Raw genomic sequence first — 21,363 nt, forward strand, 5'->3', positions numbered from 1 at the left:
GCAACCAAATACAGTACCCTAGCAACAGAGTAAACAAAGCCTTATATCTCCGCATCAGAACATCGTAGAGACATGGGGTTTGGACAGTTTGACTCGTGACTCGGAGTGTAATCACTAGTGGATGCCAATTTTTTCCCTAGCAACCAAATACAGTACCCTAGCAACAGAGTAAACAAAGCCTTATATCTCTGCATCAGAACATCGTAGAGACACAGGGGTTGGACCGTTTTACTTTTGGCTTGGAGTATAATCATAAATTATCCCCTGAAATTTGCCACGGCAAGCACCACTCACATTTTCTTCAGGAAATGTACCTATCTAGTTATTATTCTTCTTTTTCTGGACACTTTTTCGGCGCGTAACTCGTCCCGCACGGTTTAACGTAGTCCCATGAAAGAAGGCTCAAATCGACCGGATTATTGAGGAGAGGTGTGCTATGACTTTTATAAGCGATCGGGTGCAGGATTTCTGAAAGGGGGGCGAAAAACCACCCGAAAAATCCCATTGACTTAACATTGCGCCCAACTTTGACGAGTCATAGCTCCGCTCGAGGATTTTGTAGAAACATGTGGGTTACAACATTTGAAGAGGGTGGTAGGCTCTCTAAGAACATACATCATAATGGGGTGTAAGTTGTACCCCTGGGGTGTAAGAGGTGCCCAAAAATGCCCAATGAAAAGTCAATGGGGCAAAATCCCATAGACTTACCATTGCAAAAATTTTGACGGGTCATAGGTCTGAGCCAGGATTTCATAGAAACATGTGGGTTACTAAATTTGAAAAGGGTGCTCAACTCTGTCAGGACGTCCCCCACAATGGGGTGTAAGGTTACCATAGCAACCATTTTGGGCACCCTAGCAACCTATACCATAGACTGCCATTATAAAATGCCCAGATGGATATCTTTGCACCACAGTGTCATAGAGACATGGGGGTGGGCTCATTTTACTCAGGCATCCAATCAGTCTCTCAGGATCCTGACAGAGGGATTAAGCCACGCCCCTAGCAACCACTTTTTAGCACCCTAGCAACATAAAATTCAAACAGTTATATCTCGGAATCAGAACATCGTAGAGACACGGGGGTTGGACCATATTACTTGTGACTCGGAGTGTAATCACTGGCCACATCATTGGCCACTCCCAAGCCACGCCCCTAGCAACCAAATTTGAGCACCCTAGCAACGGAATAAACAAAGCCTTATATCTCTGCATCAGAACATCGTAGAGACATGGAGGTTGGACCGTTTTACTCGTGACTTGAAGGGTAATCACTAATTGATGCCAAGAGGTGTTAAGCCACGCCCCTAGCAACCAAATATGAACACCCTAGCAACAGAGTAAACAAAGCCTTATATCTTCGCATCAGAACATCGTAGAGACACGGGGGTTGGACCGTTTTACTCGTGACTCGAAGGGAAATCACTAGTGGATGCCAAGAGGTGTTAAGCCACGCCCCTAGCAACCAAATATGAACACCCTAGCAACGGAATAAACAAAGCCTTATATCTTCGCATTAGAACATCGTAGAGACACGGGGGTTGGACCGTTTTACTCGTGACTCGAAGGGTAATCACTAGTGGAAGCCAAGAGGTGTTAAGCCACGCCCCTAGCAACCAAATATGAACACCTAGCAACGGAATAAACAAAGCTTTATATCTCCACATCAGAACATCGTAGAGACACGGGGGTTGGACCGTTTGACTCGTGACTCGAAGTGTAATCACTAGTGGAAGCCAAGAGGTGTTAAGCCACGCCCCTAGCAACCAAATATGAACACCCTAGCAACGGAATAAACAAAGCCTTATATCTCTGCATCAGAACATCGTAGAGACACGGGGGTTGGACCGTTTTACTCGTGACTCGAAGGGTAATCACTAGTGCAAGCCAAGAGGTGTTAAGCCACGCCCCTAGCAACCAAATATGAACACCTAGCAACGGAATAAACAAAGCCTTATTTCTCCACATCAGAACATCGTAGAGACACGGGGGTTGGACCGTTTGACTCGTGACTCGGAGTGTAATCACTAGTGGATGCCATTTTTTTCCCTAGCAACCAAATACAGTACCCTAGCAACCGAATAAACAAAGCCTTATATCTCTGCATCAGAACATCGTAGAGACACGGGGGTTGGACCGTTTGACTCGTGACTCGAAGTGTAATCACTAGTGGATGCCATTTTTTTCCCTAGCAACCAAATACAGTACCCTAGCAACCGAATAAACAAAGCCTAATATCTCCACATCAGAACATCGTAGAGACACGGTGGTTGGACCGTTTTACATCTTGACTTGAAGGGTAATCACTAGTGGATGCCAAGAGGTGTTTAGCCACGCCCCTAGCAACCAAATATGAACACCCTAGCAACGGAGTAAACAAAGCCTTATATCTCTGCATCAGAACATCGTAGAGACACGGGGGTTGGACCGTTTGACTCGTGACTCGGAGTGTAATCACTAGTGGATGCCAATTTTTTTCCCTAGCAACCAAATACAGTACCCTAGCAACCAAATAAACAAAGCCTTATATCTCTGCATCAGAACATCGTAGAGACACGGGGGTTGGACCATTTTACTTTTGGCTTGGAGTACAATCACAAATTGTCACTCGAAATTTGCCACGGCAAGCACCACTTCACATTTTCTTCAGGAAATGTACCTATCTAGTTATATTTTATTCTTACATCTGCACGTTTTTTCGGCACCTAACTCGTCCCGCACGGTTTGTCGTAGACCCATGAAAGAGGGCTCAAATCGACCGGCTTATTGTGGAGAGGTGTGCTATGACTTTTATAAGCGATCGGGTGCAGGATTTCCGAAAGGGGGGCGAAAAACCACCCGAAAAATCCCATTGACTTAACATTGCGCCCAACTTTGACGAGTCATAGCTCCGCTCGAGGATTTTGTAGAAACATGTGGGTTACAACATTTGAAGAGGGTGGTAGACTCTGTAAGAACATACATCACAATGGGGTGTCAGTTGTACCCCTGGGGTGTAAGAGGCTCCCAAAAGTGCCCTAATGAAAAGTCAATGGGGGAAAATCCCATAGACTTAACATTGCAAAAACTTTGACGGGTCATAGGTACGAGCGAGGATTTTGTAAAAACATGTGGGTTACATTATTTGAAGAGGGTGGTAGACTCTGTAAGAACATACATCACAATGGGGTGTAAGTTGTACCCCTGGGGTGTAAGAGGCACCCGAATGTTCCCATTGACTTATAATGGGGCAGGAAACATGCCCATATAAGGGAATATAAAAGTTCCAGATGGGATATCTTTGCTTTACAATGTCGTAAAGACAAGGGGGTGGGCTCATTTTACTCAGACATCCAATCAGTCTATCAGGATATTCCCAAAGCTTTTAAGCCACGCCCCTAGCAACCACTTTTGAGCACCCTAGCAACATAAAATTCAAACAGTTATATCTCTGCATCAGAACATCGTAGAGACACGGGGGTTGGACCGTTTGACTCGTGACTCAGAGTGTAATCATTATGGGATGCCAATTTTTTCCATAGCAACCAAATACAGTACCCTAGCAACAGAGTAAACAAAGCCTTATATCTCCGCATCAGAACATCGTAGAGACACGGGGGTTGAACCGTTTGACTCCTGACTTGGAGTGTAATCATTATGGGATGCCAATTTTTTCCCTAGCAACCAAATACAGTACCCTAGCAACAGAGTAAACAAAGCCTTATATCTCCGCATCAGAACATCGTAGAGACACGGGGGTTGGACCGTTTGACTAGTGACTCGGCGTGTAATCATTATGGGATGCAAATTTTTTCCCTAGCAACCAAATACAGTACCCTAGCAACAGAGTAAACAAAGCCTTATATCTCAGCATCAGAACATCGTGGAGACACGGGGGTTGGACCGTTTGACTCGTGACTCGGAGTGTAATTATTATGGGATGCCAATTTTTTCCCTAGCAACCAAATACAGTACCCTAGCAACAGAGTAAACAAAGCCTTATATCTCCGCATCAGAACATCGTAGAGACACGGGGGTTGGACCGTTTGACTCGTGACTCGGAGTGTAATTATTATGGGATGCCAATTTTTTCCCTAGCAACCAAATACAGTACCCTAGCAACAGAGTAAACAAAGCCTTATATCTCCGCATCAGAACATCGTAGAGACACGGGGGTTGGACCGTTTGACTCGTGACTCGGAGTGTAATTATTATGGGATGCCAATTTTTTCCTTAGCAACCAAATACAGTACCCTAGCAACAGAGTAAACAAAGCCTTATATCTCCGCATCAGAACATCGTAGAGACACGGGGGTTGGACCGTTTGACTCGTGACTCGGAGTGTAATCACTAGTAGATGCCAATTTTTTCCCTAGCAACCAAATACAGTACCCTAGCAACAGAGTAAACAAAGCCTTATATCTCCGCATCAGAACATCGTAGAGACACGGGGGTTTGACCGTTTGACTCGTGACTCGGAGTGTAATCACTAGTGGATGCCAATTTTCTCCCTAGCAACCAAATACAGTACCCTAGCAACCGAATAAACAAAGCCTTATATCTTCGCATCAGAATATCGTAGAGACATGTGGGTTGAATTGTTTTACTTTTGGCTTGGAGTATAATCATATATTGTCCCCCGAAATTTGCCACGGCAAGCACCACTTCACATTTTCTTCAGGAAATGTACCTATCTAGTTATATTTTATTCTTACATCCGGACACTTTTTTCGGCGATTAACTCGTCCCGCACGCTTTGTTGTAGACCCATGAAAGAGGGCTCAAATCGACCGGATTATTGAGGAGAGGTGTGCTATGACTTTTATAAGGGATCGGGTGCAGGATTTCCGAAAGGGGGGCGTAAAACCACCCCAAAAATCCCATTGACTTAACATTGGGCCCAACTTTGATGGGTCATAGCTCCGCTCGTGGATTTTGTAGAAACATGTGGGTTACAACATTTGAAGAGGGTGGTAGGCTCTGTAAAAACATAGATCACAATGGGGTGTAAGTTGTACCCCTGGGGTGTAAGAGGTGCCCAAAAGTGCCCCAATGAAAAGTCAATGGGGCAAAATCCCATAGACTTACCATTGCAAAAATTTTGACGGGTCATAGGTCCGAGCCAGGATTTCATAGAAACATGTGGGTAACTAAATTTGAAGAGGGTGCTAGACTCTGTCAGGACGTCCCCCACAATGGGGTGTAAGGTTACCATAGCAACCATTTTGGGCACCCTAGCAACCTATACCATAGACTGCCATTATAAAATGCCCGGATGGATATCTTTGCACCACAGTGTCATAGAGACATGGGGGTGGGCTCATTTTACTCAGGCATCCAATCAGTCTCTCAGGATCCTTACAGACTTACTAAGCCACGCCCCTAGCAACCACTTTTGAGCACCCTAGCAACATAAAATACAAACAGTTATATCTCGGCATCAGAACATCGTAGAGACACGGGGGTTGGACCATTTTACTTGTGACTAGGGGTGTAACAATTGGGCACATCATTGGCCACTCCGAAGCCACGCCCCTAGCAACCAAATTTGAGCACCCTAGCAACCGAATAAACAAAGCCTTATATCTCCGCATCAGAACATCGTAGAGACACGGGGTTTGGACCGTTTTACTTGTGACTCGGAGTGTAATCACTGGGCACATCATTGGCCACTCCCAAGCCACGCCCCTAGCAACCAAATACAGTACCCTAGCAACAGAGTAAACAAAGCCTTATATCTCCGCATCAGAACATCGTAGAGACACGGGGGTTGGACCGTTTTACTTGTGACTCGGAGTGTAATCACTGGGCACATAATTGGCTACTCCCAAGCCACGCCCCTAGCAACCAAATACAGTACCCTAGCAACAGAGTAAACAAAGCCTTATATCTCCGCATCAGAACATCGTAGAGACACGGGGGTTGGACCGTTTTACTTGTGACTCGGAGTGTAATCACTGGGCACATCATTGGCCACTCCCAAGCCACGCCCCTAGCAACCAAATACAGTACCCTAGCAACAGAGTAAACAAAGCCTTATATCTCCGCATCAGAACATCGTAGAGACATGGGGGTTGGACCGTTTGACTCGTGACTCGGCGGGTAATCACTATGAGATGCCAATTTTTTCCCTAGCAACCAAATACAGTACCCTAGCAACAGAGTAAACAAAGCCTTATATCTCCGCATCAGAACATCGTAGAGACATGGGGGTTGGACCGTTTGACTCGTGACTCAGGGTGTAATCATTATGGTCTGCCAATTTTTTCCCTAGCAACCAAATATAGTACCCTAGCAACAGAGTAAACAAAGCCTTATATCTCAGCATCAGAACATCGTAGAGACACGGGGGTTGGACCGTTTGACTCGTGACTCAGATTGTAATCATTATGGGATGCCAATTTTTTCCCTAGCAACCAAATATAGTACCCTAGCAACAGAGTAAACAAAGCCTTATATCTCAGCATCAGAACATCGTAGAGACATGGGGGTTGGACCGTTTGACTCGTGACTCAGAGTGTAATCATTATGGGATGCCAATTTTTTCCCTAGCAACCAAATACAGTACCCTAGCAACAGGGTAAACAAAGCCTTATATCTCCGCATCAGAACATCGTAGAGACATGGGGGTTGGACCGTTTGACTCGTGACTCAGAGTGTAATCATTATGGGATGCCAATTTTTTCCCTAGCAACCAAATACAGTACCCTAGCAACAGAGTAAACAAAGCCTTATATCTCCGCATCAGAACATCGTAGAGACACGGGGGTTGGACCGTTTGACTCGTGACTCAGAGTGTAATCATTATGGGATGTCAAAATTTTCCCTAGCAACCAAATACAGTACCCTAGCAACCGAATAAACAAAGCCTTATATCTCTGCACCAGAACATCGTTGAGACACGGGGGTTGGACCGTATGACTCGTGACTCAGAGTGTAATCATTATGGGATGCCAAATTTTTCCCTAGCAACCAAATACAGTACCCTAGCAACCGGATAAACACAGCCTTATATCTCCACATCAGAACATCGTAGAGACACGGGGGTTGGACCGTTTTACTTGTGACTCGGAGTGTAATCACTGGGCACATCATTGGCCACTCCCAAGCCACGCCCCTAGCAACCAAATACAGTACCCTAGCAACAGAGTAAACAAAGCCTTATATCTCCGCATCAGAACATCGTAGAGACATGGGGGTTGGACCGTTTGACTCGTGACTCGGCGGGTAATCACTATGAGATGCCAATTTTTTCCCTAGCAACCAAATACAGTACCCTAGCAACAGAGTAAACAAAGCCTTATATCTCCGCATCAGAACATCGTAGAGACATGGGGGTTGGACCGTTTGACTCGTGACTCAGGGTGTAATCATTATGGTCTGCCAATTTTTTCCCTAGCAACCAAATATAGTACCCTAGCAACAGAGTAAACAAAGCCTTATATCTCAGCATCAGAACATCGTAGAGACACGGGGGTTGGACCGTTTGACTCGTGACTCAGATTGTAATCATTATGGGATGCCAATTTTTTCCCTAGCAACCAAATATAGTACCCTAGCAACAGAGTAAACAAAGCCTTATATCTCAGCATCAGAACATCGTAGAGACATGGGGGTTGGACCGTTTGACTCGTGACTCAGAGTGTAATCATTATGGGATGCCAATTTTTTCCCTAGCAACCAAATACAGTACCCTAGCAACAGGGTAAACAAAGCCTTATATCTCCGCATCAGAACATCGTAGAGACATGGGGGTTGGACCGTTTGACTCGTGACTCAGAGTGTAATCATTATGGGATGCCAATTTTTTCCCTAGCAACCAAATACAGTACCCTAGCAACAGAGTAAACAAAGCCTTATATCTCCGCATCAGAACATCGTAGAGACACGGGGGTTGGACCGTTTGACTCGTGACTCAGAGTGTAATCATTATGGGATGTCAAAATTTTCCCTAGCAACCAAATACAGTACCCTAGCAACCGAATAAACAAAGCCTTATATCTCTGCACCAGAACATCGTTGAGACACGGGGGTTGGACCGTATGACTCGTGACTCAGAGTGTAATCATTATGGGATGCCAAATTTTTCCCTAGCAACCAAATACAGTACCCTAGCAACCGGATAAACACAGCCTTATATCTCCACATCAGAACATCGTACAGACACGGGAGTTGGATCGTTTAACTTTTGGCTTGGAGTATAATCATATATGGTCCCCAGAATTTTGCCACGGCAAGCACCACTCACATTTTCTTCAGGAAATGTACCTATCTAGTTATTAGTGGTGCTTGCATTTATGCAAGGCATCACTATTACTATTCCTCAGGGATATTATTATTATATTTTATTCTTATGTCTGCACGTTTTTTCGGCGCGTAACTCGTCCCGCACGGTTTGCCGTAGTCCCATGAAAGAGGGCTCAAATCGACCGGTTTATTGAGGAGAGGTGTGCTATGACTTTTATAAGGGATCGGGTGCAGGATTTCCGAAAGGGGGGCAAAAAATCACCCAAAAAATCCCATTGACTTAACATTGCGCCGAACTTTGACGGGTCATAGCTCCGCTCGAGGATTTTGTAGAAACATGTGGGTTATAACATTTGAAGAGGGTGGTAGACTCTATAAGAACATACATGACATTGGGGTGTAAGTTGTACCCCTGGGGTGTAAGAGGCACCCGAAAATTCCCATTGACTTATAATGGGGCAGGAAACATGCCCATATAAGGGAATAAAACAGGTCCAGATGGAATATCTTTGCTTTACAGTGTCCTAGAGATAAGTGGGTGGGCTCATTTCACTCGGGCATCCAATCAGTCCCTCAGGATCATCCCAGAGCTATTAAGCCACGCCCCTAGCAACAATTTTGGGCACCCTAGCAACATCTCCCATAGACTGCCATTATAAAATGCCCAGATGGATATCTTTGCACCACAGTGTCATATAGACATGGGGGTGGGCTCATTTTACTCAGGCATCCAATCAGTCTCTCAGGATCCTTACATAGGTATTAAGCCACGCCCCTAGCAACCATTTTTGAGCACCCTAGCAACATAAAATTCAAACAGTTATATCTCCGCATCAGAACATCGTAGAGACACGGGGGTTGGACCGTTTGACTAGTGACTCGGAGTGTAATCATTATGGGATGCCAATTTTTTACCTAGCAACCAAATACAGTACCCTAGCAACAGAGTAAACAAAGCCTTATATCTCCGCATCAGAACATCGTAGAGACACGGGGGTTGGACCGTTTGACTCGTGACTTAAAGTGTAATCATTATGGGATGCCAATTTTTTCCCTAGCAACCAAATACAGTACCCTAGCAACAGAGTAAACAAAGCCTTATATCTCCGCATCAGAACATCGTAGAGACACGGGGGTTGGACCGTTTGACTCGTGACTCGGAGTGTAATCATTATGGGATGCCAACTTTTTCCCTAGCAACCAAATACAGTACCCTAGCAAACAGAGTAAACAAAGCCTTATATCTCCGCATCAGAACATCGTAGAGACACGGGTGTTGGACCATTTGACTCGTGACTCGGAGTGTTATTATTATGGGATGCCAATTTTTTCCCTAGCAACCAAATACAGTACCCTAGCAACAGAGTAAACAAAGCCTTATATCTTCGCAATAGAACATCGTAGAGACACGGGGGTTGGACCGTTTGACTCGTGACTCGGCGTGTAATCATTATGGGATGCCAATTTTTTCCCTAGCAACCAAATATAGTACCCTAGCAACAGAGTAAACAAAGCTTTATATCTCCGCATCAGAACATCGTAGAGACACGGGGGTTGGACCGTTTGACTCGTGACTCGGAGTGTAATCATTATGGGATGCCAGTTTTTTCCATAGCAACCAAATACAGTACCCTAGCAACAGAGTAAACAAAGCCTTATATCTCCGCATCAGAACATCGTAGAGACACGGGGGTTGGACCGTTTGACTCGTGACTCAGAGTGTAATCATTATGGGATGCCAATTTTTTCCCTAGCAACCAAATATAGTACCCTAGCAACAGAGTAAACAAAGCTTTATATCTCCGCATCAGAACATCGTAGAGACACGGGGGTTGGACCGTTTGACTCGTGACTCGGAGTGTAATCATTATGGGATGCCAGTTTTTTCCATAGCAACCAAATACAGTACCCTAGCAACAGAGTAAACAAAGCCTTATATCTCCGCATCAGAACATCGTAGAGACACGGGGGTTGGACCGTTTGACTCGTGACTCGGAGTGTAATCATTATGGGATGCCAATTTTTTCCCTAGCAACCAAATATAGTACCCTAGCAACAGAGTAAACAAAGCCTTATATCTCCGCATCAGAACATCGTAGAGACACGGGGGTTGGACCGTTTGACTCGTGACTCGGAGTGTAATCATTATGGGATGCCAATTTTTTCCCTAGCAACCAAATACAGTACCCTAGCAACAGAGTAAACAAAGCCTTATATCTCCGCATCAGAACATCGTAGAGACACGGGGGTTGGACCGTTTGACTCGTGACTCGGAGTGTTATTATTATGGGATGCCAATTTTTTCCCTAGCAACCAAATACAGTACCCTAGCAACAGAGTAAACAAAGCCTTATATCTCCGCATCAGAACATCGTAGAGACACGGGGGTTGGACCGTTTGACTCGTGACTCGGCGTGTAATCATTATGGGATGCCAATTTTTTCCCTAGCAACCAAATATAGTACCCTATCAACAGAGTAAACAAAGCTTTATATCTCCGCATCAGAACATCGTAGAGACACGGGGGTTGGACCGTTTGACTCGTGACTCAGAGTGTAATCATTATGGGATGCCAATTTTTTCCCTAGCAACCAAATATAGTACCCTAGCAACAGAGTAAACAAAGCTTTATATCTCCGCATCAGAACATCGTAGAGACACGGGGGTTGGACCGTTTGACTCGTGACTCGGAGTGTAATCATTATGGGATGCCAGTTTTTTCCATAGCAACCAAATACAGTACCCTAGCAACAGAGTAAACAAAGCCTTATATCTCCGCATCAGAACATCGTAGAGACACGGGGGTTGGACCGTTTGACTCGTGACTCGGAGTGTAATCATTATGGGATGCCAATTTTTTCCCTAGCAACCAAATATAGTACCCTAGCAACAGAGTAAACAAAGCTTAATATCTCCGCATCAGAACATCGTAGAGACACGGGGGTTGGACCCTTTGACTCGTGACTCGGAGTGTAATCATTATGGGATGCCAGTTTTTTCCATAGCAACCAAATACAGTACCCTAGCAACAGAGTAAACAAAGCCTTATATCTCCGTATCAGAACATCGTAGAGACACAGGGGTTGGACCGTTTGACTGGTGACTCGGAGTGTAATCATTATGGGATGCCAATTTTTTTCCCTAGCAACCAAATACAGTACCCTAGCAACAGAGTAAACAAAGCCTTATATCTCCGCATCAGAACATCGTAGAGACACGGGCTTTGGACCGTTTGACTCGTGACTTGGAGGGTAATCACTAGTGGATGCCAATTTTAATCCCTAGCAACCAAATACAGTACCCTAGCAACAGAGTAAACAAAGCCTTATATCTCCGCATCAGAACATCGTAGAGACACGGGGGTTGGACCGTTTGACTCGTGACTCGGAGGGTAATCACTAGTGGATGCCATTGTTTTCCATAGCAACCAAATACAGTACCCTAGCAACAGAGTAAACAAAGCCTTATATCTCCGCATCAGAACATTGTAGAGACACGGGGGTTGGACCGTTTGACTTGTGACTCGGAGGGTAATCACTAGTGCATGGCAATTTTTCCCTAGCAACCAAATACAGTACCCTAGCAACCGGAAAAACACAGCCTTATATCTCCGCATCAGAACATCGTACAGACATGGGAGTTGGATCGTTTTACTTTTGGCTTGGAGTATAATCATATATGGTCCCCAGAATTTTGCCACGGCAAGCACCACTTCACATTTTCTTCAGGAAATGTACCTATCTAGTTATTATTAGTGGTGCTTGCATTTATGCAAGGCATCACTATTATTATTGCTCATACTTATTATTTATTTATTTATTATTCTTATATCTGGACACTTTTTCGGCGCGTAACTCGTCCCGCACGGTTTGTCGTAGACCAATGAAACAGTGCTCAAAACGACCGGCTAATTGAGGACACGTCTGCTATGACTTTTATAAGCGATCGGATGCAAGGTTTTCGAAAGGGGGGCGAAAAACCACCCAAAAAATCCCATTGACTTAACATTACGCCCAACTTTGATGGGTCATAGCTCCGCTCAAGGATTTTGTAGAAACATGTGGGTTACAACATTTGAAGAGGGTGGTAGACTCTGTAAGAACATGGATCACAATGGGGTGTAAGTTGTACCCCTGGGGTGTAAGCGACACCCGAAAATTCCCATTGACTTATAATGGGGCAGGAAACATGCCCATATAAGGGAATAAAACAGTTCCAGATGAGATATCTTTGCTTTACAGTGTCGTAGAGATAAGTGGGTGGGCTCATTTTACTCGGGCATCCAATCAGTCTCTTAGGATCATCCCAGAGCTATTAAGCCACGCCCCTAGCAACAATTTTGGGCACCCTAGCAACATCTCCCATAGACTGCCATTATAAAATGCCCAGATGGATATCTTTGCGCCACAGTGTCATAGAGACATGGGGGTGGGCTCATTTTACTCAGACATCCAATCAGTCTCTCAGGATCCTTACATAGGTATTAAGCCACGCCCCTAGCAACCACTTTTGAGCACCCTAGCAACATAAAATTCAAACAGTTATATCTCGGCATCAGAACATCGTAGAGACACGGGGGTTGGACCGTTTTACTTGTGACTAGGGGTGTAACAATTGGGCACATCATTGGCCACTCCCAAGCCACGCCCCTAGCAACCAAATTTGAGCACCCTAGCAACCGAATAAAGAAAGCCTTATATCTCCGCATCAGAACATCGTAGAGACACGGGGTTTGGACCGTTTTACTTGTGACTAGGGGTGTAACAATTGGGCACATCATTGGCCACTCCCAAGCCACGACCCTAGCAACCAAATTTGAGCACCCTAGCAACCGAATAAACAAAGCCTTATATCTCCGCATCAGAACATCGTAGAGACACGGGGTTTGGACCGTTTTACTTGTGACTCGGAGTGTAATCACTGGGCACATCATTGGCCACTCCCAAGCCACGCCCCTAGCAACCAAATACAGTACCCTAGCAACAGAGTAAACAAAGCCTTATATCTCCGCATCAGAACATCGTAGAGACACGGGGGTTGGACCGTTTTACTTGTGACTCGGAGTGTAATCACTGGGCGCATCATTGGCCACTCCCAAGCCACGCCCCTAGCAACCAAATACAGTGCCCTAGCAACAGAGTAAACAAAGCCTTATATCTCCGCATCAGAACATCGTAGAGACACGGGGGTTGGACCGTTTGACTCATGACTCGGAGGGTAATCACTAGTGGATGCCATTTTTTTCCCTAGCAACCAAATACAGTACCCTAGCAACAGAGTAAACAAAGCCTTATATCTCCGCATCAGAACATCGTAGAGACACGGGGGTTGGACCGTTTTACTTGTGACTCGGAGTGTAATCACTGGGCACATCATTGGCCACTCCCAAGCCACGCCCCTAGCAACCAAATACAGTACCCTAGCAACAGAGTAAACAAAGCCTTATATCTCCGCATCAGAACATCGTAGAGACATGGGGGTTGGACCGTTTGACTCATGACTCGGAGGGTAATCACTAGTGGATGCCATTTTTTTCCCTAGCAACCAAATACAGTACCCTAGCAACAGAGTAAACAAAGCCTTATATCTCCGCATCAGAACATCGTAGAGACATGGGGTTTGGACCGTTTGACTCGTGACTCGGAGGGTAATCACTAGTGGATCCCATTTTTTTCCCTAGCAACCAAATACAGTACCCTAGCAACAGAGTAAACAAAGCCTTATATCTCCGCATCAGAACATCGTAGAGACACGGGGGTTGGACCGTTTGACTCATGACTCGGAGGGTAATCACTAGTGGATGCCATTTTTTTCCCTAGCAACCAAATACAGTACCCTAGCAACAGAGTAAACAAAGCCTTATATCTCCGCATCAGAACATCGTAGAGACACGGGGGTTGGACCGTTTGACTCATGACTCGGAGGGTAATCACTAGTGGATCCCATTTTTTTCCCTAGCAACCAAATACAGTACCCTAGCAACAGAGTAAACAAAGCCTTATATCTCCGCATCAGAACATCGTAGAGACACAGGGGTTGGACCGTTTGACTCATGACTCGGAGGGTAATCACTAGTGGATGCCATTTTTTTCCCTAGCAACCAAATACAGTACCCTAGCAACAGAGTAAACAAAGCCTTATATCTCCGCATCAGAACATCGTAGAGACACGGGGGTTGGACCGTTTGACTCGTGACTCGGAGGGTAATCACTAGTGGATGCCATTTTTTTCCCTAGCAACCAAATACAGTACCCTAGCAACAGAGTAAACAAAGCCTTATATCTCCGCATCAGAACATCGTAAAGACACGGGGTTTGGACCATTTGACTCGTGACTCGGAGGGTAATCACTAGTGGATGCCATTTTTTCCCCTAGCAACCAAATACAGTACCCTAGCAACAGAGTAAACAAAGCCTTATATCTCCGCATCAGAACATCGTAGAGACACGGGGGTTGGATCGTTTGACTCGTGACTCGGAGGGTAATCACTAGTGGATGCCATTTTTTTCCTTAGCAACCAAATACAGTACCCTAGCAACAGAGTAAACAAAGCCTTATATCTCCGCATCAGAACATCGTAGAGACACGGGGGTTGGACCGTTTGACTCATGACTCGGAGGGTAATCACTAGTGGATGCCATTTTTTTCCCTAGATACCAAATACAGTACCCTAGCAACAGAGTAAACAAAGCCTTATATCTCCGCATCAGAACATCGTAGAGACATGGGGTTTGGACCGTTTGACTCGTGACTCGGAGGGTAATCACTAGTGGATGCCATTTTTTCCCCTAGCAACCAAATACAGTACCCTAGCAACAGAGTAAACAAAGCCTTATATCTCCGCATCAGAACATCGTAGAGACACAGGGGTTGGACCGTTTGACTCATGACTCTGAGGGTAATCACTAGTGGATGCCATTTTTTTCCCTAGCAACCAAATACAGTACCCTAGCAACAGAGTAAACAAAGCCTTATATCTCCGCATCAGAACATCGTAGAGACACGGGGGTTGGACCGTTTGACTCATGACTCGGAGGGTAATCACTAGTGGATGCCATTTTTTTCCCTAGCAACCAAATACAGTACCCTAGCAACAGAGTAAACAAAGCCTTATATCTCCGCATCAGAACATCGTAGAGACATGGGGTTTGGACAGTTTGACTCGTGACTCGGAGTGTAATCACTAGTGGATGCCAATTTTTTCCCTAGCAACCAAATACAGTACCCTAGCAACAGAGTAAACAAAGCCTTATATCTCTGCATCAGAACATCGTAGAGACACAGGGGTTGGACCGTTTTACTTTTGGCTTGGAGTATAATCATAAATTATCCCCTGAAATTTGCCACGGCAAGCACCACTCACATTTTCTTCAGGAAATGTACCTATCTAGTTATTATTATTCTTCTGATCCCCAAAATTTTTGACTGTAACTCCTCCTAGAGCTTTCAAGCTACATTCACCAAACTTTCCAAAAGTCTTCAGACTGGTCTGACTTAGCGTGCTATGACTTTTCTAACTGATGGGACCTACCGAATTCCTAAACGGGGCGCTCAAACACCCCAAATTTTCCATTGACTTAACATTGCGACAAACTTTGACGGGTCATAGCTGCGAGCGAGAAATTTGTAGAAACTTCTGGGTTACCACATTTGAAGAGGCTGGCAGGCTCTGTAAGAACATGCCTCACATTGGGGTGTAAGTTTCACCCCTGGGGTGTAAGGGGCACCCAAATTTCCCCATTGACTTATAATGGGGCAGGGAACATGTCCATATAAGGGAATAAAAGCGTCCCAGATGGAATATCTTCACTTTAGAGTGTCGTAGAGACATGGGGGTGGGCTCAATTTAGTCAGGCATCCAATCAGTCTCTCAGGATCGCCCCATAGCTATTAAGCCACGCCCCTAGCAACCATTTTTGGGCACCCTAGCAACATATCCCATAGACTGCCATTATAAAATGCCCAGATGGATATCTTTGCAGCACAGTGTCACAGAGACATAGGGGTGGGCTCATTTTACTCAGGCATCCAATCAGTCTCGGAGGATTCTTATTGAGGTATTAAGCCACGCCCCTAGCAACCAAATATGAGCACCCTAGCAACATAATAAACAAAGCCTTATATCTCTGGATCCGAACATCATAGAGACATGGGGGTTGGGTCTTTTGGTCATGTTAGCCTTATGCTAGCTCCATGCTAAGTCATACTAGCTTCATGCTAGTTTCGTGCTAGCTTTATGCTAATTTCATAATAAATCTTGCTAACTTCATGCTAATCATGTTAGCATCATGCTAGCTTCATACTAATTCATGTTAGCATCATGCTAACTTCATGCTAATTCATGTTAGCTTCATGCTAGCTTCATGCTAATTTATGTTAGCATAGTGCTAGCTTCATGCTAATTCATGTTAGCTTCGTGCTAGCTTCATGCTAATTCATGTTAGCATCGTGCTAGCTTCATGCTAATTCATGTTAGCATCGTGCTAGCTTCATGCTAATTCATGTTAGCATCGTGCTAGCTTCATGCTAATTCATGTTAGCATCGTGCTAGCTTCATGCTAATTCATGTTAGCATCGTGCTAGCTTCATGCTAATTCATGTTAGCATCGTGCTAGCTTCATGCTAATTCATGTTAGCATCGTGCTAGCTTCATGCTAATTCATGTTAGCATCGTGCTAGCTTCATGCTAATTCATGTTAGCATCGTGCTAGCTTCATGCTAATTCATGTTAGCATCGTGCTAGCTTCATGCTAATTCATGTTAGCATCGTGCTAGCTTCATGCTAATTCTTGTTAGCATCGTGCTAGCTTCATGCTAATTCATGTTAGCATTGTGCTAGCTTCATGCTAATTTATGTTAGCTTCGTGCTAGCTTCATGCTAATTCATGTTAGCATCGTGCTAGCTTCATGCTAATTCATGTTAGCATCGTGCTAGCTTCATGCTAATTCATGTTAGCATCGTGCTAGCTTCATGCTAATTCATGTTAGCTTCATGCTAATCATGCTAACATCATGTTAGCTTCCTGCTAATCATGCTAGCATCATGCTAGCTTCATGCTAATCATGCTAGCATCATGCTAGCTTCATGCTAATTCATGTTAGCATCATGCTAGCTTCATGCTAATTCATGTTAGCATCATGCTAGCTTCATGCTAATTCATGTTAGCATCATGCTAGCTTCATGTTAATTCATGTTAGCATCATGCTAGCTTCATGTTAATTCATGTTAGCATCATGTTAGCTTCATGCTAATTCATGTTAGCATCATGTTAGCTTCATGCTAATTCATGTTAGCTTCATGCTAATTCAAGTTAGCATCATGCTAGCTTCATGCTAATTCATGTTAGCATCATGCTAGCTTCATATTAATTCATGTTAGCATCATGCTAGCTTCATGCTAATTCATGTTAGCATCATGTTAGCTTCATGCTAATTCATGTTAGCTTTATGCTAATTCATGTTAGCATCATGCTAGCTTCATGCTAATTCATGTTAGCATCATGCTAGCTTCATGCTAATTCATGTTAGCATCATGTTAGCTTCATGCTAATTCATGTTAGCGTCATGCTAATTTATGTTAGCATCATGCTAGCTTCATGCTAATTCATGTTAACATCATGCTAGCTTCATGCTAATTCATGTTAACATCATGCTAACTTAGTGCTAAACATGCTAACATGGTAACTTTTGGTATCATGTTTACGGAAAGTTATAATACTAAACTAAACTTGTTTTAAATTTCTCTCAATCTGTTTTAAACGTTCAGGCTAGGCTTTGTCAAGCCAACATAAAGTTTGTCTTCAAACTTTTCTATCTAGTTATCTTTTGATGTTGCATTGTGTCCTCAACATCTTGGCCTGTATTCACAAAACATCTTAAAGTGCATATTGCAGGTTAGAGCACCTACTGAGTCAATGTATAGTAAAATAATGTAGGGACTAGATTTTTACTAGACAAGACTTCGACTTCACTTTAAAATATACACTAAGCCGGGATGTGCAAAGGAATTTTGAGTGGCAGTCGCTCTGACCTAAAAAAAAACCTCACAGGCTAAATAAAGGACTGAGAATAACAGGGAATTTATAAAAATATACTGTATATACACAAAGAAGTAAAACAATGAAATACAACACTCAATCACCTTAACTACTATAATAACATAGAAAAACATGACTTGAGTCATGAAAATCCTTATATCAATATCCCTATCAATATCCTATCAAGTCACTTATAGGTTTCTCCAAATTAAATAAATGAAAATGTGTTAGTCTGAAAAATTATGGACATATTTAAACATTTTGAATAAAATAATTAATTTGATGATTTTACTTACATCATTCATTCTTCTTGCTAAAATGAATGTGAGAAACTAACTATCAGCAGACATGTTTGCCTAATGCCTACCAAAAAATTGATGCCTAAGGCTGCTTGTCTGCAAGCTATGATAGCCATCTGCTATCTGTCTTATTATTTAGGCTAAACGTGGGGGCAAACTCAGGCTGGATTTATGATAATTTTAACAGAGGTGGAAAGAGTAGCCAAAAACTTTACTATAGTAAAAGTACAAGTTACTAAAGAAATAATACTCAAGTAGAAGTAAAAGATTTAGACTTTGAGTGAAAGTAAAAAAGAATGCAATGAAAATAATACTCAAGTAGCAAGTTAGCCTACTAGTTACTCATGAAACACACACACACGCACACACACACACACACACACACACACACACACACACACACACACACAGATAGACGCTGAGGCATATAAAAAATAAAGTGGTCGTTCCTTTCTGTCCCCATAGCGTCAGCTCTCTGACGCAGCATGAAGTTCTCTCTAAAGGTAACAGAACAATTATGAAATGTTACCCCATATGAAACCCTGGATAAATTAGATTCAGAGCATCGTCACAACCATAAAAATGACAAAAATATGTACTTTGTTATTATTGCTGTTATTATTGCATTATTTTTGAACAGCACATCATATAAACAAACCTTTATAAAAAAGACTTTAAGGGGGTGTTTTTAAACGTGACTGAAAACGCCAAGCGGACAATGGCGGCTAGCTTTTTCAGCCGACTGCTAGCTTTGGTTGCTATGATACTTCTGCTTTGTTTATGCCATTGAAGATGCGTCAGTTGGTTGTTGTGATGTTTATCCTGCCCTTCCCCTGTGATTGGACGGCCGAGTGAGAACTGACATTGCAAGCTAAGCTTTTCACCCAAAGTTTAATATTTTTCAATTCTCTGCACTCAGCGGGAAAAAAACAGCAGCTGCTGGGTACCACGCTTCTATTGGAAACAATTGATAACATATGCCGGCAGCCGGCGTAAACGCTTTGGTTTTCACGCTACCTAAGGCTAAAAGTAGTAAAACTCCTAACTTGCTGATTTTTAATATAAACTCTTGTCATCAGTCCAGTGCAAAGTTAGGGGTAGTCAAGAGGACAACAAAGCATGGGTATAGAATACATTCTGTCCCTCACACTTTTCAACTCGGGTTATGGCTAAAGAGGATACAGCCACGGACAAATCTCGTGGGATATTGGGTTTATAGATAGGTTTGGGGGTAGGACTATGAAAACGCTCATCCCACAAGATTTCAGAAATGTTGGGTTGTCTCAACACTCCTCAAACGCAATGCTGTGTTGGCGCAAACGATAATTTCACATGCTTTCAGGTATTAAATCACTAAAACCAAATCACAAACAATACAAAAATGGCTGTTGACTTCTTTTCATGTATAGGTTAGGCCAGAAGTAACAGCTATTTTTGTGTCCAGTTTGGTTTTCTTTTAAGTTGCATGTCTTACTACCATCTGTGATGATTCTAGTTTGTTATTTAAAATCTGCTAATACGTTCTTAAAAATAAAGGTGCTACACAATGCATAAATAAACCATGACATTATTTGATTATTCACTGATTCTTGAAACTTGAAAAACATGTCCCACAAAGAAAAGTGCTAATTCTGTTGGAAATTAATGACATTTTCATGAAGAAAAAGAATAAATGTTATAATCAGGGGGTCCTTTGCACATATGTACAGTAAGGTTCTTTAATAGGTTCATTTTTATTTTTTTTTAGTTTAATGATTATATGCTGGCCTGTTTTATTATATATATTCGACATGTTTAATCTGAGTGATTTCTTAAGTTATTTACGCCTGCCGGCTGTGTACGAACGTTGCTTTGTTCCGCTATTTTGTATGGAAGTCAATGGGAAGTCTACTTTTTTCCCACAAAAGTGGGTGTGAACCTGTTCAGAAACATTCTATGAGATTGCACCGGTTGTGCGTAACATCATACATAGCAAAGAGGTCAACAAAAAAGTGGCTCTCAGCAGTTTTGTAAAAAGGTTTACAGAGGAATAACTTTTACTGCTGTTTAGGAGCCTTAGTGGTAAGAAAAAAATGTTTTGTAAATACGGGCCCAGCTTTTTTTATTTAGCAGAGAGAGTTGTTATGTTTTAAGCAGTATCTGATGTGTTAAAATATAATCAGATATATAAAAATATTTCAGATCACATTTTGATGGTGTTGATCTAGTGTTGTGTTTAAAAAGGTTTTTTGTTTTGTTAAAAAGACTTTGTGGAGTTCTTCTAAGAGTCACTGTGATGTCATGAACATTAACTTAAAACTTTTCAGTAATGTTCCATCTGAGGTTCAGGATCTGTGTTTAACAACAGAGACTACAACATTGCAGTTATTACACTGATATTTTTATATGAGTATAAAACAAAGAAAAAAGTAATTTGTTTATTTTAATTTTATGTTAAGCAACCATGTTTTTGTTTACACACTACAGGTTGCGTGAGTGTTCTATCAGACATGAAGGTTGTGCTGCTCTGTCTTCAGATTTGAGATCAAACCCATCACACCTGAGACATCTGAATCTGTCTAAGATTAATCTGAGAGATTCAGGAGTGAAGCTGATCTCTGATGGATTGGAGAATCCTAACTGTAAACTGATGTCACTCAGGTCAGAATGTGTAAATCTCTTAAACTCCTCATTGATCATCCTCCCACAATGAATAGTGAATCATGAATCAGTAAAACAGTAAATAAAATTGACAGATAAATGTCTTGTTAATATCTCATTTCTAATTATATTATGTTATAGGTGTCAGTCATTAGAACATGA

At 42.9% G+C, this 21,363-nt stretch overlaps 1 protein-coding gene across 2 annotated transcripts in view; it reads left to right on the plus strand.

The window, feature by feature from the left end:
* The window catches only part of LOC135771541 (protein NLRC3-like), a 48,890-nt gene that overhangs the window by 11,096 nt on the left and 16,431 nt on the right, over positions 1-21,363 (plus strand). For both annotated transcript variants that reach the window (XM_065281844.2, XM_073815630.1), the window contains one exon: positions 21,028-21,201. In XM_065281844.2, coding sequence (XP_065137916.1) covers positions 21,028-21,201 — 174 coding nt within the window. The remainder of the gene's footprint in view (positions 1-21,027; positions 21,202-21,363) is intronic.

Source organism: Paramisgurnus dabryanus, chromosome 8 (assembly GCF_030506205.2).
Source record: "Paramisgurnus dabryanus chromosome 8, PD_genome_1.1, whole genome shotgun sequence".
In the NCBI taxonomy this organism is placed as follows: Eukaryota; Metazoa; Chordata; class Actinopteri; order Cypriniformes; family Cobitidae; genus Paramisgurnus; species Paramisgurnus dabryanus.